Source organism: Stomoxys calcitrans, chromosome 3 (genome assembly GCF_963082655.1).
Source record: "Stomoxys calcitrans chromosome 3, idStoCalc2.1, whole genome shotgun sequence".
Lineage (NCBI taxonomy): Eukaryota > Metazoa > Arthropoda > Insecta > Diptera > Muscidae > Stomoxys > Stomoxys calcitrans.
The window spans coordinates 73,231,462-73,255,795 of NC_081554.1; the positions used below are offsets into that span (position 1 = coordinate 73,231,462).

A 24,334-nucleotide genomic window follows, 5' to 3' on the forward strand; every position below is an offset into this window, starting at 1 on the left:
GCAGTCAAACTTTGTTTACGTTTTCTCCTATTTCATGACATTTTCAATCATCAGATTCGACATCCTTAATGATGTTAATGAAGACCTAACCTTCTATTAGTGAATCCTAGCTTACATGCATGGCGAAACAATTATAGGTGGTCTCATTTGTACAACAACCACAAATCATATGGTGCATTCCGCCACTTTGCCATCAAGCTGATCGACGGTTTGCCAAAACATACGATTTTGTGTACGTGTGTGCGTACATGCGCAGAGAATATGCGAGAAAGAAGATGACAACAAAGAGAATGTAAACAAAAATCTGACATCTTAATACCGTCAAACCTGGCCGCCTGTTAACAGCCATTCGCGCGAGACCAACTGCAGAGGAATAGGTCTCCTAATCATCGCATACAAGATACTATCGAGGGAACTGTGAAAAAAAGATTAAAGTCTAAAGTCGACGAAATAATTTGGCCCTTTCAGTGTGGCTCTAAATCCACCATAGACCAGATATTTACACTCTGCCAAATCCTGGAAAAGACCCGAAAAAGGCAAACCAATAATTTATTTCGGAGGCCATCGTTTCGCAGAGTTTAGCATGTGGGTTCGAATCCTGGCGAGACCATCAGGAAAAAAATTTTTAAGCGGTGGTTTTTTCCCTCCTAATGCTGGCAACATTTGTGAGGTACTATGCCATGTAAAACTTCTCTCCAAAGGGATGTTGCACTGGGGCACGCCGTTCGGACTTGGCTATAAAAAGGAGGCCCCTTATCATTGAGCTTAAAACTTGAATCGGACTGCACTTATTGATATGTGAGAAGTTTGCTCCAGTTCCTTAGTGCAATGTTCATGGGCAGAATTTGCATTTGCAATAATTTATTTTAGTACTATACAGTGCAAATAAAGATTATTCGGCTGTTATTATCAGTCCAAGATTGCTCCAAATTTCTATCCAAAATATCTGAATTGCACTGGATAGAAAAAACGACATAGGTAAAACGAACGGAACTACACGTGTGATATTAGCAACGTCGTGTGGCTTCGTTCGGTAGACGCAAAGCTACTTCTCTTAGAGGTAGAGATGATAACGTTCCAAATAAAATGATTTACAGCAGATAAGGAACGACTTTAGTCTTAATAAACGAAACGATTGATTTTCCGTGAACACATATTAACGGCTGAAATTGTCTGTTTTTATAAAACCTAGTGACAAATGCTGCTTTTGAAATGCCAAACTTTCAAAACGTTTCTTTGCTCTTATGTGCACTTCCGCTAGCGACTTCCTATTTAAAAATTTGCAAAAAATTGATTTAGTTTTAAAAATGTTTTTATTTATCTACACGGTACACATTAACTTATTACTCAATACGGTGTACTCCATGATTTAATTGCAATAATTTAATTTTTTTTTTTTAATTTTAAACAAAATTTGTTTCAAGTTTGTTCGGGAAGAAATACAATTTGTGATTGAACTAATAATAACGAACAACTACGTGTAAATATTAGCTTATAATGAAAATTAAAACTTCAAAATAAACACAACATAAAAGTGAATATTTATATAAGGTTACACCTCATAACATGGTGTAGCCATTTAGAACTAAGCTGCATGACGGCAGGTTGTGCGGCTCTACACGGATTCATATCGTGATTTCATCATTTTCTTAATGTATGTCTTGTAATCATCACCGGGACCTATGCCGGCACTTGAGTGAGTACCCAAACCCGCTGTTGAATTTCGACTATTTGCCTATAGTGGATTAAGATAAAAGAAAACATACAGATCTTTACGTATGGAAATCAATTGAGCAGAATCTTATACCTCTATAATATTGGTACGTCCTTGGTTTTTGCGACCCAAACCTTGGCCTTCGGACCAACCCATTTTCTGTAACAGTCGATTGCCCACATTATTTGAACCTATTGGCATAACAGGAGCTTCTGTGGCACGAGACGTTAGATTCTTTATTTCTTTTTCAAAACGTTCCCTGCTGGGATTTGAAGGCGGTGGATCATATTCTCCGTACTTTTCTCTTCTTTCTTTGGCTCGATCGCGATAACTGCAATAAAGAAAAATTTTGAGAAATTTAATATGAGCCACACTGCATGCTGGCATTAAACAACTTACGACAACGCTGCTGCAAGTGATGATTCCTTTTCGCTTTCTGATTGCATTGAAGCAACTCCTGTGGATGCATTCATTTTGGCTAAATTCTCTTTGTGTAAATTTGACATTTTTAAATGTTTCTGTAGAATTTCCAACGACTGAAATGCTCGTTTACATAGCAAACATGTAAGTTTTTGATAATCAACATAGTCCTTCTCGCTGGCTTCCATAGCGTTTCCTTTGCTGGGCGGGGGAACATCATCATCAGAATCGGAGCCATAAGCGGGAATAAGTTTATTAGATGAGCCCAACGTTAGGGGAGACATGAAATTGGGTGACAACTTGTTGGCGGCTTTCTTTTCTAATATTGAAAATCCAACATCCGCATACCCACTGCCTCCACCTCCTCCCACACCAGCAGAACTTGTAGACGGCCTTGCACCATCGACAGAATTTTGTGCTTGTTGTGGCGGTGCAATTGGTACATAATCCTTCTTTTGGTTTAATTGTTTAGCCCATTTTTCCATATCCTTAACAATCTTTTTAGCCACTTTAACCTTATCGTGCTTATGGCCACCACCTTCCTTTTTGTCTTTTTTAGCAGAATCTGTTTCTTCTGTGGCATTGGCGGAAGACGCCTCCGACTCCTGTTTCACAGCTGCCTGTACGGTTGCCGCAACAGCCGCTGGTGTGGCCAGTATATATGTACTTTTACGTTGATCCCAGTAGAGATATGCGCCAGTTTCATTATTATAATAGTATTGAGAATGAGCATCATAGTACAGACCAGTAGTGGGATCATAGTAGTAGCCGGAAGTTTCATCGTATTGGTAAAGTGATACATCGGGAGTGGCTGTATAAACAAGTAAGAAAATATTATGTTAAACGTTGTGTTTATGTTTAGTTGTTGTTGTGGTAGCAGTGTGTTGTACACTGAGACGGCAGCCCTTGCCGATGAAGGAATCCATCGGGTCAAACCGGTAGTTACAACCGGCTGTCATGGGATTATTTAGGTTAAGTAATATTTCTTGTTTGCCAGTTTTATATTTTCATAGAATAATCTTATCATTCCGTTTGTAACACCTTGAAATTTTGACCTGTGATCCATATTTTATGTCGATCAATGGCCAGTCTTCTCAAAAAAATTCCCATAACAAATAAAAAAAAAGCTATCGTCTTAAAATTTTGCTGATATTTCTTATTGGCGTAGGTCGTTTCAATAAATCTATTGCCCTAATATTAATCAATACCCCGATTTCACTTCTTAAGCTAATAGAAGGTTAATAGGTTGATTATGGATTGCAACTCCAATATGTTGGGTTGCCCAAAAAGTAATTGCAGATTTTTTAAAAGAAAGTCAATGCATTTTTAATAAAACTTAGAATGAACTTTATTCAAATATATTTGTTTTACACTTTTTTCTAAAGCAAGCCAAAAGTAACAGCTGATAACTGACAGAAGAAAGAATGCAATTACAGAGTCACAAGCTGTGAAAAAATTTGTCAACGCCGACTATATGAAAAATCCGCAATTACTTTTTGGGCAACCCAATAGTTGCCTTAACCATAAAATTAAAATTATTATAAAGTTGGAAAAGACCCGAGAAGGACAAATCAAAGCCGCTTTCGATACTCCTTTACGTTCAAAGGTATTTCAAGCCATGTCTGAGTTTGGTTTCCCTGCAAAATTAATAAGACTCTGCAGGATGACACTTGCTTCAGACAAGGAGACAACCTATCGTGTGATCTCTTTAATATCCTGTTGGAGAAGATTATACGAGATCCAGATGTGAATAGATATGGCACACTTATCACAAGAGAACACATGCTACTCGCTTATGCCGACGACATCGACATCATAGGTCGGTCACCGGAAGTAGTAATTGCAGCCTTTGAAAGAATCGAAAAAGAGTCAGTGAAAATGGGCCTGGCAGTAAATGGAGATAAGACGAAATGGATGGTTTCAACTCCCAAAACGCCTTGTACAACTGAGCAGCTAAAGAAAATGGAGAAAGTTCGGAACCACAATTTTTAGATAGTGAGTAACTTTATCTACCTCGGCACCGCCGTAACCGAAACCAAAGACACCAGTTTTGAGATAAAGCGAAGAATAATACCGGCAAACAGATGATTCTTTGGACTAAGTAAGCACTTTAGAAACAAGGCCACCTCTCGACAGACGAAGATTACACTATACAAGACACTGATACTTCCCGTGTTGTTATATGGTTCTGAAGGGGCAGTGCTTGGAGTGTTTGAGAGAAAGATTCTTCGTGAAATATATGGACCAGTTTGCGTTAATGGAGAATATAGGCGACGTATGAGCCACGACGATAGCATAGTTACACGCATCAAAATACAACGGCTGCGTTGGCTAGGTCATGCTATCAGAATGGATGAAGAAGCTCCAGCAAAGAGGTCTTTTGAAGGCAAACAAGATGGTAGAAGCAAACCGAGAAGACCAAAAGCCAAAAATCCCAAGGCAGCCGGTTGTACGTACCGGATTGACCCGATGAAGTCCTTCATCGGGCTGCCGCCTCAGTGTACAACACACTGCTACAACAACAACAACCAAAAGCCTGATGGAAAGATCAAGTGGTGGGTCTTGAATTCTTGAGCTTCTGGAAGGCGCAGTTCTTATCAAATTCGGCTGAAATTTTGCACGTTGTGTTTTGGTATCATATCCGACAACTGTGCCAGGTATGGTCTAAATCGATTCATAACCTGATATAGCTGCCATATAAACCGACCTTGGGTCTTGACTTCTAGAGCTTTTAGAGGGCACAATTCTTATCTGATTTGGCTGAAATTTTGCATGAAGTGTTCTGGTATGACTTCCAACATTTGTGCCAAGTAAAGTCTTTATCAGTCCATAACCTTATATAGCCGCCATATAAACTGATCACCCGAATTGACTTCTTGAGCCTCTAGAGGGCGCAATACTTATCCGATTTGGCTGAAATTTGGCATGAACTGTTATATTTTGACTTCCAACAACTTTGTTAAGTATGGTCTATATCCTGATATAGCCGTCATATAAACCGATCTTCCAATTAGACTTCTTGGGCTTCAGAGGGCGAAATTCTTATACAATATCGTTGAAATTTTGCATATATGTCGTTTTGGTATGACTTCCAACAACTGTTCTAAGTATGGTCTAAATCGGTATATAACTTGATATACCTGCCATATAAACCGACTCCGAGTTTGACTTTTTGAGCCTCTGGAGGTCGCAATTATTATTCGATTTGACTGAAATTTTGGAGGTGGTGTTTTTCTATGACTGGTGTGTTTCTATTCGACAAAGTCATTTAAAAACTTGACAAATGCGATCCATGGTGGAGTGTATAAAAAATTAGGCCCGGCCGAACTTAGAACGCTTTTTCTTGTGTTGAAATTGAGAAGTTCGAAAATGACAGACTAAATTATTAAACATGTCTATGAAATGTCCCTACTGACATGCTATTGACAATGCCCCACATATCCCGCAACGTCTCTACAAATCCCTAACGACTTACTTGTTGACAATATCACTACTAACTTCTGAATGACAAGACCGTATATAATGTCTATAGCAAAAAGCATGGGCTTGGGTACAATTTGTCAGTAGTTGTGGTGACAAAGTCAATAGTAAGTCAGTATAGATTTACTATTGACATTTCCTGCAGGATACGTACACAATGTTGTGTTTACCCAAAACAGTCTGAGGTAATTTTCTTTAAACCCGATCTTGGTGTCCAAATTCTTGCTAAGACATAGCGGCCATATGCAAAACATAATGCAGATTTAATTTGGGTTTATTTGACAGGAAATATGTCAAACAAATCTACTTGAAGGCTGCACTTAGTTTTAGGAATACTATTGATAGATGTGATTTATGTATTTCTACACTACTTACGATATACTTTGCCATCATTTCCCTTTGGAGTAACTACAGCCGGTCTCAAAGCTGCTGCTGCAGCAGCGGCGGCGGCGGCCGCGGCAGCAGATGCCGCAGCGGCACTAGCCGTGGCAGTCGTTTCAATGTTGTTCATCATAGCCTGTTTTCGTTTAATAGCCGACAAGGCCACAGCTGCACCGGAATTTGCTTCAGTTACTTGATTATCTGTTGGCAGATTCGTATAGGACCCACTGCTTATCTCAGATATGTAATATTCGGTATAGTACTGTAAATAATGAGCATGTTCAGCAGGGGTTGTTGCATATAAGGAAGCGCTGTATTCTGCCAAACGAGGAACATCATCTAATGTATATTGTCCAGTAGAAACTGCCGAATTGGCAGATGCCGCAGCTACCTCTGCGGCTGTCATGGGTCCAATGACAGCTGTTTGTTGTTTAGTTGAACCATTTGAACCCGAAGAACCTTCGCCTTTCTTCTTGGGTACAATTTGACGATTTTCATGATCAACACAGTAGGTAACGAGAACTGAAATCAAAATAGTATTTTTAGTTTTCTACTCGAGTACATTTTGTCCATATTATATGTGTGTGGTGTACCTTCTTTATCGTCTATACTAAGTGGAGGCTCCAAGGTACTTAACAAGTTATGCATATTCATAGAATCAACTAGGGTATCAAAATTCAAATAACAAATGCCCCTTGAAGTTTGCGTTAAGGCATCGCGCGATACTAAAACTTTGGTTATCTTTTTTGCAAGATCTGGTGCATGCTTGGTGATAGCTGTTAAAACACCTTCTTCGTTTGTCAGCACATCCAAGTTGCGTAGCATGATTTCTGCATTGAAGTGGGTAAAAGTATAGGGAGGATGTTCGTTTTGATTAACATTTTTCGATTAACAATTACAGAATGCACAGAACAATAGGGCAAAAAATTGTATGTTTTTCTTCATATTTTTGTGAGATTAGCAAATTTGTTAGATGCTCTTTCAAAAAGACACTATTATTTTTGAAAATTATTCTTAAGAATAGGAGAAAAATTTTGTGAATATGTATACTTTTGGTAAGAATGTTGCTTATTTCATCGCTGCCTTTGCCGTATGCGCTATCTCCACGGGAGGCAAAACATTTGTAACAAGTGTCGCGGCGTCCAAAGTTGAAGAAAATGCACTGAGAAAAAAATGCAATGAAAATTAATTTTTGATTAATAATATCAGTTAGTAATAGCACCATAGTACCTTGCCACAATACCATTCACTGCGACCTGAACTATTGCCATTTCCAGCTTTACCACTTGCGTTCGCCGCATCATCTTCATCCACAAATCCCGATTCCTCACATTCATCACGCGAGGCATGGCATTTAAAACAATTGCCACGACGTTTGAAATTGAAGAGACCACACTGAAATGAAGATCCACACATAAATTGCAATCACTGCACTTACTAATTGGGAAAAGCTTTAATTCACCTTGCCGCAATGCCAATCCTTTAGAAGACTATATTGCAAGGTAGCTCTGCAGGTTTCGTCCACTTGTAAGATACCCTACAATGGGGAAAGAAAAGAAACAAAAGAAATATATATTAGATCAACTTTATCCGACAGTAAACATGCCACAGACTACACAAGTCACCGGTATGATGGAAATCATTTCAACGTTTTTACGTTTCTTTAAATTATTTGGGCCTTTATTGCTGGGCGGCTCTTCAATTTATTTGTGTTATGAATTGCTCTCTTTTGTACAAAGACATGGTGATTTATCGTCTTCTATAAAATGGGGCTTACATCCATACACATGGTTGGTATGGTTATCACATTTCCCTTGATGATGAGTTTTTTTGTCATTTCTCGTCCTTGTCAAGCATGTATGTTTATGTATAAAGATATCCCTATATAACGTCTACATATATAATTTATATATGGCACAGGGCGCCTAAATAAATATTGAATTCTTATATAGAGATATTTTTGCAAATAAAATTTGTTTGTATGTTATTTGAAGTAAATGGGCAAGTTTTGTCTTTAGGGAAAAGTTCATAAACTGATGTTGTTGTTGTTGCTGTAGCAGTTTATTGTGTACTATCTTTCGTCTGCTTGATTCTGTTGAGTGTCAAGACCCAGGAACTCCGCGACTAAGATGGGGTGCGTCCACAGGGATCTGGGTCTGAGTCGAGTGGGTCTGGCCGGGCAGTTAAACAGGTGACGTGTATCGTGCGGTCCCTGGTTACAGTCGGGACATACATCTTGCACGTCGGCATCAATCCTAGCTCTGTGGGAATTGAGGCGGCTGCATCTGCCGGAACGTAATTGAGCCAGAATCACTCTGGTTTGCCGGGGGAGGTCGATTTCTTCGGGTGCAATGGGTGGCGGTCGTTCTCCAAGGACTACATTCACTCGGTAGCCAGTTAACGCGTCTGCTACCGTGTCTGCATGAATGTTGTTCAGACCCGCTTGATATGCCGCTTGATCTAGAGGTTCTCTCTTGTAGCGCTGGACCTCACGCTCTAGATCATGTAGATCTACCTTAAGGCTTCTGGGCGGTGGGTATCTATCCACAAGATGATGATTTGGATGATTTCTGCGATAACAGCCCAAAAGGTATTGCTTAGACAGCATGTAGTTATGTCTTCGCACTGGTAGGATCTTTGTCTCCTGGTGGAGGTGGTCCACATGAGAACTAAGGAGGCAGCCCGTCGCAGTTCGGAGGGCGGCATTCTGACAGATCTGAATATTATTCCACTGCGTGTCACAAAGCTGACGTGACCACACTGGCGCTGCATAACTTACCACAGACCGGCCAATTGCTTTGTACGTGGTCAACAAGGTTTCTTCGTCTGCACCCCAAGTGCTGCCAGCGAGTGACTTGAGGACCTTGTTTCTACTTTTGACTTTATTGCAGATTGCTGTGGCATGTGGGGAGAAAGTGTAGGAGCTGTCAAATGTGACGCCAAGTATTTTGGGACACTTGATGGTCGGAATCAATTCTCCATCGACCATCACAGTCAGCTCAGAATTCACCTCACGCGTATTTGTAGTTGTTGTTGTTGTAGCAGTGTGTTTTACACCGAGACGGCAGCCCTTGCCGATGGAGGATTCCATCGGGTCAATCCGGTACGTACAACCGGCTGCCATGGGATTGCGTATTTGTAGTGAACAGTGTGGCTGAAGATTTGGTGGCGGATATCTTCAGATTTCTTGCAGCGAAATATGAGGCAAGCTCGTTGAGGTAGACGTTCAACCTATCGCAGATGTCATCAATGGGTGGGGGGCCTGATGCCAAGATCGTACAGTCGTCCGCATATGATACGATCTCTATGCCGTCTGGAGGAGGTGGGATGGAGGATAGGTAGAGGTTAAACAGAGCCGGAGATATCACCCCGCCTTGGGGAACTCCCTGTTTCACTCTACGGTGTTTTGACTTCTTATCCCTAAATTCCACAAATGACTGGCGGCCACACAGATAATTCGCGACCCAACGTTTAAGGCCTGGCTGGAGGGACGTGTTGGCGATGTCCTCAAATAATTTGGCATGGCTGACCGTGTCGAATGCCTTCGATAGGTCCAATGCCACGAGGACCGTCCTATCACATGGCCTGGGTTGATTGAAGCCACAGCAAATGTGTGTGGTGATGGCATGCAAAGCTGTTGTTGTGCTGTGCAGTCTCCGAAATCCGTGTTGATGCTCGGCGAATGGAAATTCTCCTACGAGGCTCGGGAGGAGTAATGCCTCAAGCGTCTTAGCCACTGGTGAGAGAAGGGAGATCGGTCTGTACGACTCCCCCAAGCTCGGGTCTTTACCAGGCTTCAGTAGCGGGATCACTCTGCCCATTTTCCAGACATCGGGAACTATAAGAGTGATCAATGACAGGTTAAGGACAGTGGTAAGGTACTCAACTCCAGGTAAATCCAGATTCTTCAGCATCAATGTAGAGATTCCGTCGGGGCCCAACGCCTTGGAAGATTTGGCGCCACGGATGACATTCGTAACTTCGCCCACGGTAAATTGTGATGGTTGTCATCGGCTCGGAGACCACGAATACGGCGAATGGCTCTCCTCCTTGCCCTGTCTCTCTCGGAATGCACGATAAATTGACGGTTGAACAACCTGGCGCATCTCTTCGGATCAGTCACGGTTAACTCGCCAAAAGTGACTGAGGTCCTGTCGTCCCGTCTACCGGGGTTCGAGAGAGACTTAACAGTGGCCCACAATTTGCCTGCACCGGTGCCTAAGTTACATTGCTCCAAGTGTTCCAGCCACAAATTCCGCTTATGTTCGTTGACTACCCTGTTTATTTCCAGATTCAGCTCGCTGATTCTGGGGTTAGCGGGGTCCATAGCACGAATCCCATCACGCTCGTCTGCGAGTACCATTGCTTGCGCCGGGAAATTGGGTCGCACTTGCGGTATTCGACCGGCTGGTATAAAGCGAGCGGCTGCTGCGTTGATGATGTCTCGGAATTTCCTCTCGGCCACAAGCACATCAGAGGGGGGTGGCAGTTCATTGAAGCGGCGATTGGTATACTCTCTGAAGCCAGTCCAATTGGCCTTCTTGTAGTTGATGAACGTTCGGCGCTCAGAGGTTATGAAGTCGGGTGGTCGGTCGATGGTGAGGATTATGGGGAGGTGGTCTGGCCCCAAAGAGATGACGGCTTGCCAGGATACGTCACTCAGGAGATCAGGGGATGCGATTGAGATGTCTGGCGAGCTGCTGCACCTCCTCGTAATCCTAGTGGGGGCATCTTCATTCACCGTGCAAAACGTGGAGCTATCTATCTGCTCTGCCAAAGCTATGCCACGCTGGTCGTTGCCTAGGGGAGAATGCCATGACGAGTGATGTGCATTGAAATCCCCCAGAACCAGACGACCATGGCCAGATAGCAACCCACTTATGTCGGGGCTGTAGGCCTGGCCATTAATCGGGGCACAGCTGCCAACCGGCGGTATGTACACGTTGTATATCTCTATCTCGGCAGTACCAGACCTGACTGCTACCCCCATACATTCCATGTATGGGTCACTAGCGTCAAGCGCAGGCGAGATAGGTCTATACTGCACGGAATGGTGTATAACGAAGGCCAATCCCCCACCTCCATTCCTTGAGCGATCCTTACGTAGCACATTGTAGCCGTGACAACTGTGCAAGCTGCAGGTGTTAGTCAGCTTTGTCTCCTGGATCGCTGCGACCGATATGCTCTTCCGACTCATAAAATCTACAATCTCATCAATCTTGCCTCGCAGTCCATTGCAGTTTAACTGCAGGAACGATACATTTCCCGACACTGGCCTGGCAAAAGTAGGGCTAGGGTGCTGTCTTTGCATAAATTGCCGTACGGGAGAGGTCGGGGGGGTCACATAGTCCGACGACGAGGACGCCGAAGGCGACGACGGCGACGCTTGTGACCCACTGCTGGCTATGTTCGCACAGCACCTAGCGACATAGCCAGTATGACTATACTCCCGTAGCGAAGTTAGGCCAGAGCAAGAACGGAAATGTACCCACTCCAAGCACCTGTTACACCTCACCGACACTGACCGATGATGAAGGCGGTTCTGGCAAACGGAACAGAACCAGGGTCCGGGGTTCTTTTCAATCCCGGCACGGACCAAAAGCATACGGAGAAGGCACTCCGGGATGTGCCTCTCCCATGACGAAAAAAGACGAACACGTACACTGAGGCGGCAGCCCTTGCCGATGAAGATTCCATCGGGTCAATCCGGTACGTACAACCGGCTGCCATGGGATTGATATCAGTTCATAAACTATAATCAGTTCATAAACTGATATAGCTGTCATATAAACCGATCTGGGATTTTAACTTCTTAGGCCTCTAGAGGGCGCAATTCTCATTCGATTTGGCAGACATATTGTACAACCGCTTCTCCCATCAACATACGTGTCCAATATGGCCTGAATCGATCTATAGCTTGATACAGCTCCCCTATAAAACGATCTCCCGATTTTGATTCTTGAGCCCCTACTAATTGTATAAAATAAAGCCAGATTCCCATAATTAAAACAAAATCTAAAAGCTTAGGCAAGCGAAACGGTGAACATACTGTGATATATGACCATGTCTTTTCACATTGTATACAAATCGAACAATACGTTAAATCTTAATAACACTCGATCAAATGTTCCGGCCACCACTTCAAGTCCATACAAAACCCGTGGCATCAAATGTGCGTGTGACAATCTTGTATTCACCCAAGTAGGTAAATATATATTCGTAGAATAAATTCTACGCAATGAGCTATACAATGGCCTGGTCACCATATGCACATGGGACTCAAAACAAAGCTTAATCCCATGGCAGCCGATTGTACCTGTGAGAGTCCTTCATCACCAAGGGTGCCGCCTCCGTGTGCGATACACTGATACAACTAATCTTATTGTCTATAATGACTCCCAGACACTTAAGCTGATTGACAAAATCAATTGCATTCTGGCACAAAAAAATGTTTAATTCAACCACAGAACTACCAAACATCATCGCCTTAGATTTTCGGGGTTTAACTAATAACGAATTAGTTTCAAGCCATCGGAGGCTGTACGAACATCACTAAAGGCAAGTAAAATATCATCAGTAAATAAGAATAATCTACAAAGGGCGTCACATAGGCTTCTGGCAAGGTCGTAAACATAAAGTATAAAAAGGAAGTGGTCCAAACACTGTTCCCTGAGGAATACCCAAGATCAAGGGAAAAAGACTAAACACCCTGCTATTTAACTTACGAACTGAAATCTACTATATACATAAAGACGACATTACTGCCTGCATGCGGAATAAGAGAAATTAAACTGTCCTCTCAGTTTCCTAAGAAAAATAGCATAAGAAACAGAACTAATTAATAGCCTTCGTTAAATCGATGGCACTGCACCTAACGGCATTGACTTTACTCGGCCTGGCATGGGATAGTTGTGTACACCACACAGACTGGAACTTCGAGGTTCAATCTATGTGGTGTTAATCGCTGTCACGAGAAGCTTAGCTGCGAGCTACCGGGCGCTTCAACAGGTTGTGGATATTGGAATGCTCTCTCCATATGGTGTAGCTGCAACGGCAGTCACGGACAATCAGCGGTATCGAGAGGAGAGTCTTTGTGAGAGGCCGTTCGACACGGGCTCTTGCATAAATGCTGAGTGTCTATGATGCTCGATATGACAAGGCGAGTTATTGGCGCCTTTAAATAACCAATGGCCCCATGTTTACCGCGGCGATCGTTCCTTTTGTATCGAGCGGAGAGTCTCTGTGAGAGGCCGGGCGGCACGGGTTTTCATAAATACTGAGTGCCTATGATGTTCGTTATGACAAGGCGAGTTATTGGAGCCTTTAAATAACCAATGGCCACCTGTTCCCTCGGCGATCGCTCCTTTGGACCGGAATGAGCTTCCACATGAAAATGTGAATACAATAACAACTTTACTCCGACAACATTTACAGACAACAGTAAGATGTATCAAAAGCGCTGTCGTACTATGGCTCTCACCAAAGGCAAAATTGCAAATGCAAATTTGCCCATGAACATGCCACTAAGGAAGAGGGGCAAACTTGGAACATATCAATGAGTGCTGTCCGATTCTATTTTAAGTTCAAGTCCGAACGGCGTGCAACAATGCGACACCGCTATGGGCGGAATTACCTCACAAATGTCGCCAGCATAAAGAGGGGATTATCGGCGCTGATTTTTTTTGTTTTGGTTCTCGCAAGGATTCGACCCAGTCGTTCAGCGTCATAGACGGATATGCTAACCTCTGAGCTATGGCTGGCCTCCAAATACAAATGCAAATTTTGCCCATGAACATTCCTCTAAGGAACAGGGGCAAACTTCTCACAGTGCAGTCCGATTCAAGTTTAAGCTTAATGATAAGTGGCCTCCTTTTTATAGCCGAGTCCGAAGGGCGTGCCGCAGTGCAACACCTGTTTGCAGAGAAGTTTTACAGGGCATAGTATCTCACAAATGTTGACAGCAATAGGAGGGAATAACCACCACTGATTTTGTTTTTTGGTTCTCGCCAGAATTCGACCCAGGCGTTCAGCGTTATAGGCAAACATGCCAAGCTCTGCGCTAGGGAGGCCTTCACGAAAGGCAAACTGCATGTAACAATTTTTGGTCTCTCAATATGTGCTTACATTCATTCGATAAGAACAGAGGAATAGAAATCGGACGTAAGTCGTCAGGACAATTAATAGTTTTACACTTGGGTATCGGCACAACCCAAGCAATTGTCGAAGTGCAAAGGAATACTGAAATGTTTAAAATGGAGTGAAAAAGCTGCATGATCCATTCACTTATGAAAGGAAAAACTCGTTTTAGAAATTCAACAGAAATTCAAAACCATCAACGCCCACGGCTTTCGAATTCAATTTGTTCAAAGCGATATCCTCGGATGCAACTAAAAGAAAAACCATTATTCGGACATATAAAGGCCCCCAAAACAAGGACATCATTAAGAACCGCATCTGTGGTTGAGCCGGAAGCGAAAAAACTATTAATTTCTTTAACATCACCCTCATATTGCATATCATCATCACCCAGGGTACCCACACCCTTGAGTAACCGCCATAATCCATTAAAGCCCGTTTACACTGCTCATTAAATCCGGATATAAGGCTCTCGTCAGCTGATTTTGTAAAGGGAAAACACATAAGCGAGCCATTAAATCTCGATTTAAGGAGCAGTGTAAAGGGGTTTTTAGCACTCAGACAGCTTAAACTTCAGGAATAATGTTTCATTCTTCCTTTCCCTATTGCTGGCTTAACTTTATTACGATATCTGCTGTAAACTGCCAATTCTCTCAAGTAGATCTTTTCTTATATGTACAAAAAGCCAAGTCACGAATACTTATGGTAAAACTAAAGTCGCTTGCCTTCATACAGTCTTTACTGGAGCACCGCACTCTTCGCCTTACTAAAAGGACAAACACTATGAAAAAGATCGTTCACTAAGGAAGAAACTAAAGAACACTTCTCATCGATACAAAGATCTTGAAGCATATGTAAGTCGAATAGTGCTAATCGACCCGACAATCTGTCTCATCCTATAATATCATAACCGTGATAAACGACAAATTGCATCCAAGTTTAGGTAATATAAGTCAATGATCCGAAATCGATGGGTATATCACATGGTCGGTACAACGAGCCATTGTGCGATACCTACATAATCATAATGTCATGTCATGTAATGTGGAAGAACCGTGCATGGTATGAAAGTGTGTAGGCTTAGACAAACCTGAACTAGTTGACATAGCTCGAAGTAGCCACGCCTTAAGATAAATCAAACATGTTCGAATTGAAATCACAGACTACTTTAACATTGGCATATCTCAAAAAGAGGTTGTAATGGATTTCCTCAAAATGCTCTATGTCACAAGGGCGAGGTAAGTAAGCCCGAGCCAATTTTTTTATTACCGGAGTAAAAATTGTGAAAGAAAGCGACTCACATTTGCTAAAACCATGGATTTTTTTCCAGACACGGGATTGAGGTCCGAACTGGGTGGTGTACATGGCTGTCACGAGAAGCTTAGCTGGGATGCACATAGTGGAATGATCCATACGGAGTAGTTACAATGGCAGTCGAGGACAACCAACGGTATCGAGTGGAGATTCTCAGTTTGAGGCCGGGCGGGATCGGCAAAATATTGAGTGCCTATGATGCTCGATATGACAAGGCGGGTTTGTGGCGCCTTTAAATAACTAATGGCAAACCTGTTTTTTGCGGCGATTGTCTTTTGGACCGGAACGACCTTGCCACTTTAAAATGTGGCTACAACAACAACCATGGATTTTAATACGACCTTAAACTTTAGGTGTTACGAAACTTATATACCTTCCCCTCTTTGGAATTCTTATGGTCATTTCTTGTAAACTTATATCCACCAATATGGTACATCAGTTTTCAGCCAAGTCTCCGAAATAGCAATGACATCTAGCTGAGACCAGACAAAATACTTTTGAATTCGTCAAAATTAGACGATTGGAAAGAAGGTTTTATGCTACGGCAATTCCAATGGGGAACATTCAATTTGTCATAATATTTCCGTAAGGTCGATTTTATATAATTATTATTATTGCTAGTCAACGGACCCATGTTTAAATTTTAAAGACGAAATTTAAATGCAATATTTTTCAAATGGTGACCCTTTCGGATTGACGCAGTCCGAGATAAGGGCGTGGGCGACGAATGCGCATGCAACCCTGTGGAACGGCGAAACGGTCCTTTGGGGAGGTCCAACGACGATCAGAAGACGAGGCTAATACTGATAGAAAGTAGGAAGGAGGTCAATATAGCTATCAGTATCATAACGGGACACAAAGGACTTCGAGCTCACTTGAGTAAAATCGTTGGCGCAAGTGATAGCATGTGTAGGGCAGGCATGCGGGGAAGATGATGAGACGTTGGAGCATTTTCTACGTCATTGCCCGGCTTTTGCGTCTAACAGATACCGGCACTTAGGTGGGGACACAATACCAGACATGAACCAAACTTAGGGGAGTGACATGGAAAACACTTAAGGATTTTGTAAGTAGCACGGAATTTCTAATTTATGGATCGATTATGGATGGCAACCTTAATTCAATTGCGTTGCCAGTTGACACATTTGCATTACGGATGGCAACTATCAACTAAAGTTGCCAATGTCCGTTGCTAAAACTTTTTATAGTTGCTCTGTTGTTTTTATAAGTAAATAACCAGTGAAATTAAAAGGAAATTAAATTTTTTGTGTTCAAATTGTCCATATCTTTTTTTACTGCAAATGTGTTGGTGTTTGTAGGCTTCACCATGGTTCCCCACAAATCCATAATTCTTGATGTTAGAAAAAACAGAAGCAAACTCAAATGCAGCCCGAGTGGTGTGTGCATTTACTTCCCTAAAGGAAGAATTTTTATAAAATTTTCATGTAAAAAAGTTGAAGTGAAATATTTCCTGAAGACAAAAATGTTTAATTAAATTTCAATGAATTTCTCCTTAAGACAAAATTTGTTAATTTTTGTTGAAACCCAAAATGCATGTAAGAATTGCTCTAATTGTATATCCAAAAAACAAAATTTTAGAATTGAAAAAAAACATATATCGTTGATAATAATAAAAATTCAATATTTATACTAGGGTCAGTAAGAAATTACTTAGCTCAAAAATTGCCAAAAACTTGTCTTCTGTCATCTTCAAAATCTGTCACATTGTCATTTTCGTCATCATCATCACAATTATCATCATTTCAAGACCATATATTGTCATCCTTGACTACTTTTTTCATTTAATTCATAACTCTTGTTTTGTCATTTAATTGTGTTGTTGATACCTGAGTATATTCCATCCATCGTGCAGCTTCTTGAGTCGTATTAAACTCGACGAATGCAAAACCCCGTGATGCACCTAAATAATTTGAATAAGAAGCAAATACAAAATGTTTTTGTAAAAAATCAACAATTTTTGTATGTTTGAAGTGGAAATAGTAGGTAGGTAAAGAATGTTTTTTTTTTTTGGTTTTTGGTGTTGCAGAATTGTACGTTCATCCTTTGTTTTATGATTTTTGCATATATACTTACGCTTTCTGTAAACTTTCTTCAATACATACGTATAATTTATAACAAAATGCTTATTTCGATTTTACGAAACCTACCTGTTGTACGTTTGCGTATAAGACGTATTGCTGCCGGTGCCATATCTGCTTGTATCAAGCAGCTCATTATCTAAAAGTTGTGGAAAAATATTTAAAATGCAATTTGAATATGAAGAAATGCCATGGTTTGAAGTTCATACATCTGCCTCGGTAATGTGCGAATGCAGGCCAAAAACAATAATTGTATTCGATGGTGTTTGATTTTGGTTGGAATAATAATGAGAGCTCATAGTATCGTCACTGTCCCCACTATCATCTTGATCAGCAGAATTATATCGCCTATGGCTATTGTTGCTAGTGCCTCCTTCATTGCCACCACCTCTATTGCCACCGTAGCTTTTTGAATCACGTTCCCTATCACGATCACGATCTCTGCAAACATTAAATATTTCAATAGTTAAACATTTTACAATTGATGCTTTAACTCACCTTCTCTCACGATTGTCGTAATCACGATCTCGATTGTAATAACGATCGTTACGCTCGTCTCCATAGTCGTCTTCATGACCGCGAGACCTAAATTTATTGTTTCCTCGTGAATTAGCTCCACCCATATAGTTTTTCTCATCTTGGTAATCCTGATTGATTATCTCACGATATAAATCATTATCCATGTTATTTCTATATCCTCCGCGATCACGAGATCGTGAACGGGAATTTCTTCGGTTATTGCGATACATTTGTTCACGACCGCGTTCTCTAAAATAAGATTGCAAATATAAATAATTTATCAGCAAAAACGTAGAGATTTTTTAAAACTTACCGCGATCTTGAACGGGAACGGCTATAGCGACGATATGAGCCACGTCCTCCTCCACCATTGTTATTTCCGCCATTTCGAAAACGTTCTACAACAATAAAAATTTTTTTGTTAATTTGTGTGTTTCACAATCACACTCAGAATTTTTTTAGTTTTATGCAGCAGGCAACATTTATGCGGCTTGGAAAAAATCTCCATGTGACATATATGACAAATGGTTCAACATGGATTTATAAATTTTCTCATTTGGTAGTCTAATACTATGTTAATACCAAAGATTTCTTCTTGATCGTCTTGACATTCTGAGTCCATCTAACTATGTCGGTCTGTCGAGATCAGGAGAGCGTTCGCACGAATAAAGATATCAGCTTGAAATTTTGCACAGATACTTCTTACCGATGTAGGTAAATGGGGATTGCATATGGGTCATATCAGTTCAGTTTTTGATAAAGCCCCCATCACTAGCGAAGCCAATCCAGCTTTCTGGGAAGGGAAGGGCAAAATCCTTTGAAGAGCCATAAATCAGTAAATTTTTCCGAAAACAATGAACTTTTTAAAATTCGTGGGTGGGCTAAAACTGTTCTGGGAGTGCTTAGCAGTCCCCCTGAGGCTTTTCTACGCTTATGGCCCCAGTATAAAATTGCCAGTTTTCCCCCTAGAGAGCTTAATTTTCTGTTTTCTAACATAATTGACGAGTAAGTTCTGAATCGGTCAATAAACGGGTGTATACCCGTTTATTGACCGACTTTTTCAGCCGACTTTTTCAGCCCCTTCAGCCGCCTAAACTCCTAAAGAGCAAGGCTTGTACCTCTGGCAAATCAGAGTAGTTCTGGCTCAATTACGTTCCGGCATATTTAGCCAGCCGTCTTAACTCCTACAGAACAAGGATTGATGCAAGATGTAAGTCCTGATTGTCACACGGGACCAGCCAGCTGCCCAGCCAGACCCACTCGACTCAGACCCAGATCCCTCTGGAGCTACCCCATCTTAGTCGCAGAGTTCCTGGATCTTGACACTCTACAGAATCAAGCAGACGACAGATTGAACACAACAAACTGCTACAACAAGAACAAGGCTTGATGCCGACGTGCAGGATGTATGTCCCGGTTGTGACCAGTGACCACAAGTCACCTGTTTAACTGCCGAGCCAGACCCACTCGACTCTGACCCAGATTCCTCTGGGCTGTCCCATCTTAGTCCCGGAGTTCTTGGATCTGGATATTCAACATAATCAAACAGACGAAAAATAGAACACAACAAACTTCTACAACAACAAAATGCTTTGGGGACTTTTTCTGTCAAGCTTAGTTGGAGAATTTCCATTTGATGAGCACCAGCTCGGATGCCGTAGATTACATGGCATGACGAGTGCTTTGCACGCTATCACTATACATATACTAGTGTGTTCTGCGATTCACTTTTCCCTCAAATCATTTTGTTCTTATCACGCAAACAAAGAGTCCAAGTTAATTATTTGTTCTAAGATCCTTTTTTGGTTTTATCTAAGAAATCTAATGATTAACATTTGGGAAATTTCGAATCTTTATCAACGTGGTAGTAAGCTGTTCATTTTGGGGAAAACTGTAACCCAGAATACACACGATTAACCGTGGTCTAAATTAGTTCAGGCCATGTCATTGTGACTTTGAACCTTTCGAAAGCTTGCGATATGGTCAGTCATGCCACGATTTTTGAGGACATCGTTAAACGTCGTTTCAGCTGGACCTAAAATGTTTAATTACAAATTATCTGTGTGCGAAGCCCCTTAGAGTGAAACAGAATTCTCCGTTACTGTTTAACCTGTACCTCTCCGCTATTCCACACCCTCGAGAGGGCATCGAGATAGTATCATATGTCGGCCATTGTGCGATCATGCCTTCGGGTTCCCTCGTTGTTGTTGTTGTGGCAGTGTGTTGGTCACTGAGGCGGCAGTCCTTGCTGACAGAGGACACCGTCGGATCAATCCGGTACATACAACCGACTACCAAGGGATTGGGGTCCCCTCGTTGGTGGTATCTGCTTGAGGTTAAACTATTACTTCGCCGATCTTACTCTATATTCCGCTTCTAGAAATTTGAAGCACTCTGCCGCCAAATCTTCAGTCGCACTTTTCACTTCTTCATCAGCGGAGGTGGTGTCACAGTTGACATGCCACTCCAATTTGTGACAAGGTCAGCGGTAGAAACAATGTCCTCAAGTCGCTTGCCGGCAGCACTTGAGTGCTGACAAAGAAACCTTGTTGACTACATACACAGCAATCTTCATCTTGTGGATTGGCATCCACCGCCCAGAGATCTCAGCATAGATCTACTGATCTGGAGCGTGAGGTTCAGCGGGTCGCAGACACGGTTGCAGAAGCGGTGAAGAGCTACCAAGCGAACGCAGTTCTTGGAGATTGATCGCCTCCCATTGCTCCTTAAGAAAACTAGCCTGCCTCGGCAAACAAGAGCATTTCTGAATTAGATGTGTTCAGACAGATGCAGCCACCTTAACATCTACAGTGATAGGATTGATGCCAGATGTAGCAACCTTAACGTCTAGTGATGGGATTGATGCCAGGTGCAGCTACCTTAACGTCTACAGTGATAGGGTTGAAGCCAGCGTGTTGGGTGTGTGGCGTAGGCCACACGGCACAAGCCAACTGTTTATCTACTTAGCCATTCATAATCGATCTGGATATTTAAGAAGAATCCAGCATACGATGAAACACAAAACACTGCTTTAAAAGTCCCAAGATTAGCCCTTGGTCGACTCAAGGCACTCTTCAAACTTTCCGCGGCGGGAGTGTCCTTTTTGAAAATTTTCTAGGAATCAGGAAATCATGTAATCATGAAAACGATTACTTCGCTATCATGATGACATTGAAGACGATTACGGGGTTGGCAGGTTACGACCATAGCAACGTCCAGTATTTGACTTTGCGCTAGTGTGTAATGAGGAGTTGTGGACGGTTGAGCAAAATTTGTTCCACCGGCCCCCAATTGCAGAGAGAAGGCACAGTATAAGGGGTGAACAGCTTTTTCCGTTACTTAGCCAATCCTTTTCCCCTCAATGTACGATGGCTACCTTATGCTTTCGTCACCTTATTCCCCTTATCGTTTTTGCTGTGTTGCGTTTACTATGGTGTATTTGTTTTGTCTTATTTTACTCTTCTACCTTCTAGTAGGGCGAACGCAACGAACCTAGATCCCATAGTGAAGCGTCTAGCAATCTAGGGTGCTAGTCTGCTAGTAATACGAAATAACTATCCGAAAAATTACAGCCACATGTGGTATAAAGTTGCATAGTGAGCGTATTGTGCGGTGTTTCGTTTAGACATGCCATATAATTGGGTCCTTTGCTATTGAAAATTACCCACGGAGCTTAACTGCTCTCCGGCGCAATGCGGACTGTAGCTTGGCAATGTCCCTGTTTCCGAGGTTCTCGCAGGCAAGGACAAAGATTATCCTTCCTGGGGCTGGAGAAGAACGACCTTGAACCGTTGGTGCGAGTCCTGATTAGCCACTACGATGTCTGGTTGCTGAAATTATTTCATTTTTTTTTTTTTTTTGCAGAACATAATGGACCAAGGGTCTCCAACTACAGCGGCTGGCAATTAGGGTTGCGTGTCCTTTAACTTAACCTTAACTAACGGTCGGCAGAGACTTCTCGTATATCAATGGAACATCTTTTTATAATCGAGTCCGAATGGCGTGCCGCTGACAGCAATTTTTCGTATAGAAGTTTTAGATGGAATATACCCCACCAAATGTCGCCAGCATTTGAGAGGGGATAATTACGGGTGTTCTCGCCAGAATCCGAACCCAAACCTTGCTTGTACTCATTCAGATTATAGCCCGAGGTTGCATAAAAACAGTTCAAAATGGCAGAGAAAATTTGTAAAAACAATGGTTGCAGGAAAACAAAGTAGTTCCTACAAAATCTACAAATTGAGTTGATGGCTGCTTGCAAATTAGGGACAGAAATATATTCTGCGTATATATATATATAAAAAATATACACAATTTTCTAAAATCTTAAAATTTATAAATTATTTTTTCTTATGCATAACAAGCTTTGTTAAAAATAATAAAATGACGTTAATAAAGATTCTGAATTTGTTCCTCTTGGTCAGAATTTTACATCAGCTGAAAAAATGGCGACAACTTACGATCCATTCTGTGAAAACTGTCTTTTTGCTGAAAGTATATACACTATTTGTATTTGTGACTTCACAGTTTTGATTATTTTTATATAAATTGCTTAGTATTCTTAAAACAGAGCACTAAATTATTTTTTCTTTTCAATTATGCGTCCAGAGTCTTTCACTTTTTTATCACATTAAAATACCCTGCGCAAAGTTACCGACGTCGGTAACTTTCGATAATTTTCGATAGCTGAACATACAGGGTGACACAAACAGTAAATCTAATAAAATAACATTACAGTAAAATCAGGGTTCACTAAAGAAAGATAGGTAACTTACTCAGCTGATGTAACTGTCCAATTCCAGAGTTGTATTCAAATCTCACTAGAACGTCAAAGGCCATGGCCAAATTATTATATTATATGTTGCAATCCGCCATTTTGCCATCAAGCTGATGGACGGTTTGCAAACACTGGAGGGCAGGACACTTCTTCCAGTTGGAGACCAGGAATAGATTTCGTAAAAAAAATGACAAATACCACGCCAAAGGTCATTACCCTCAATTTAACGTGTCACAATTATAAGGAATCAGTTTTTCCTTGAACAAAGTTGCCAGATTTCTGCTTAGAAACTGGAAGGCAGGACACTAATTCCGGCCTAGAGATCAGAAATGGATTTGGTACAAAAATTTGCGAATGCCACGTTTAAAAGGAGTATATTACCTTCAATTTGTCTATAACACATAGATAGAATCACTTTTTTTTAAACAAAGTTTCCAGATTTCTGTTTCGATACTGGAGGGAAGGACACTTATAAACAACTAAAAAGACTATTATAATTATACGATATAATTGTGTTGGTACATAAGTTTCATTCTGTACAAAGCTAACGATGTGAGTATTACTCTTATATATATATTTTACATACGTCATACATACTATTTCGTGTATAGAATATTAAGACTCTTATTTGTTGTTTTTTTGTTATTTCGTTTGAGAGCCTCTGTGTGAACCAGGATCCTACGTAGCTGTAATGCATTTTTTTGCTATAAGATACGTATTGACAATTTTTAGTATGCTTTGTGTAATACAAGATAACACCGCCGCACAGAGGTTAGCATGTCCGCCTATGACGCTGAACGCCCGGGATCGAATCCAGGCGAGAACATCAGAAAAAAAATTCAGTGCGGATTATCCCTTCCTAATGCTGGCGACATTTGTGAGGTACTAGGCCATGTACAAACTTCGAAGTTTTGCAATTAGACGTTGTTATTTCCAAATAATTATATTTAGTGAAAGAAGAAAGAACTACAGAGCAGAAAAACTTTGCAGTTCTTACAATGTCACCCTGTAACACCAACCAAATCGAAATTAAGCTTGGAATATACCAAAGCAAAACAACGAAAACCTCGATTTTCAATTGAGCTGCAATCCGGCTTTAAATAAAGCTAAACATTACTACCGACTTTGAACAGTTCAACAGACACTGCATTATAACACTTCACATACAAAACAGGGCGTGCCTAATACTAATATCAAGAGACCAATAAAAATCGATAACTTGATTACAGACTGGACTGTATAAAATATGTTCGCCAACACATTAAAACTGACGACCAATATGTTACGTTGCTAATTTCTGTTTAATTTCTATTAATAATCCTTTTTACTAAGGCGCCTATGAGGCCAATAAAAATATTTCATTGATAACACAACCTCAGTAATTCTTAAGGTCTAGTTAAATCTAAAATAAAAGCATTTCCGATATCCTTTGTATACGCACTTCCAATAATAATTTCTTTTTTTTACAAGGTAATGTATTTAACTTTAAGGTTT

The 24,334-nt window shown here is 41.2% G+C and overlaps 1 protein-coding gene across 1 annotated transcript; it reads right to left on the reverse strand.

Moving 5' to 3' along the window:
• Positions 1–1,294: 1,294 nt before the first annotated feature.
• LOC106091983 (RNA-binding protein 5) lies at positions 1,295–22,699 on the reverse strand. Its single transcript, XM_013258712.2, has 14 exons — positions 22,524–22,699; positions 18,377–18,461; positions 18,043–18,312; positions 17,754–17,985; positions 17,614–17,683; positions 17,293–17,366; positions 7,458–7,532; positions 7,226–7,390; positions 7,046–7,157; positions 6,589–6,825; positions 5,990–6,517; positions 2,114–2,945; positions 1,808–2,045; positions 1,295–1,735 (listed from the first exon to the last, which is right to left on the reverse strand). Exons 1-14 carry the CDS (start codon positions 22,528–22,530, stop codon positions 1,616–1,618), a joined length of 3,045 nt encoding a protein of 1,014 aa, XP_013114166.2. The 5' UTR covers positions 22,531–22,699; the 3' UTR covers positions 1,295–1,615.
• Between the last annotated feature and the right edge of the window lie 1,635 nt (positions 22,700–24,334).

Coding starts and splice junctions, on each gene's coding strand:
- LOC106091983 (XM_013258712.2), bottom strand. Junction 7,391..7,457: donor AGGATTGGCATTGCGGCAAG/GTGAATTAAAGC, acceptor TCTTCATTTCAG/TGTGGTCTCTTCAATTTCAA. Junction 2,946..5,989: donor AAATGATGGCAAAGTATATC/GTAAGTAGTGTA, acceptor TTGTTTATACAG/CCACTCCCGATGTATCACTT.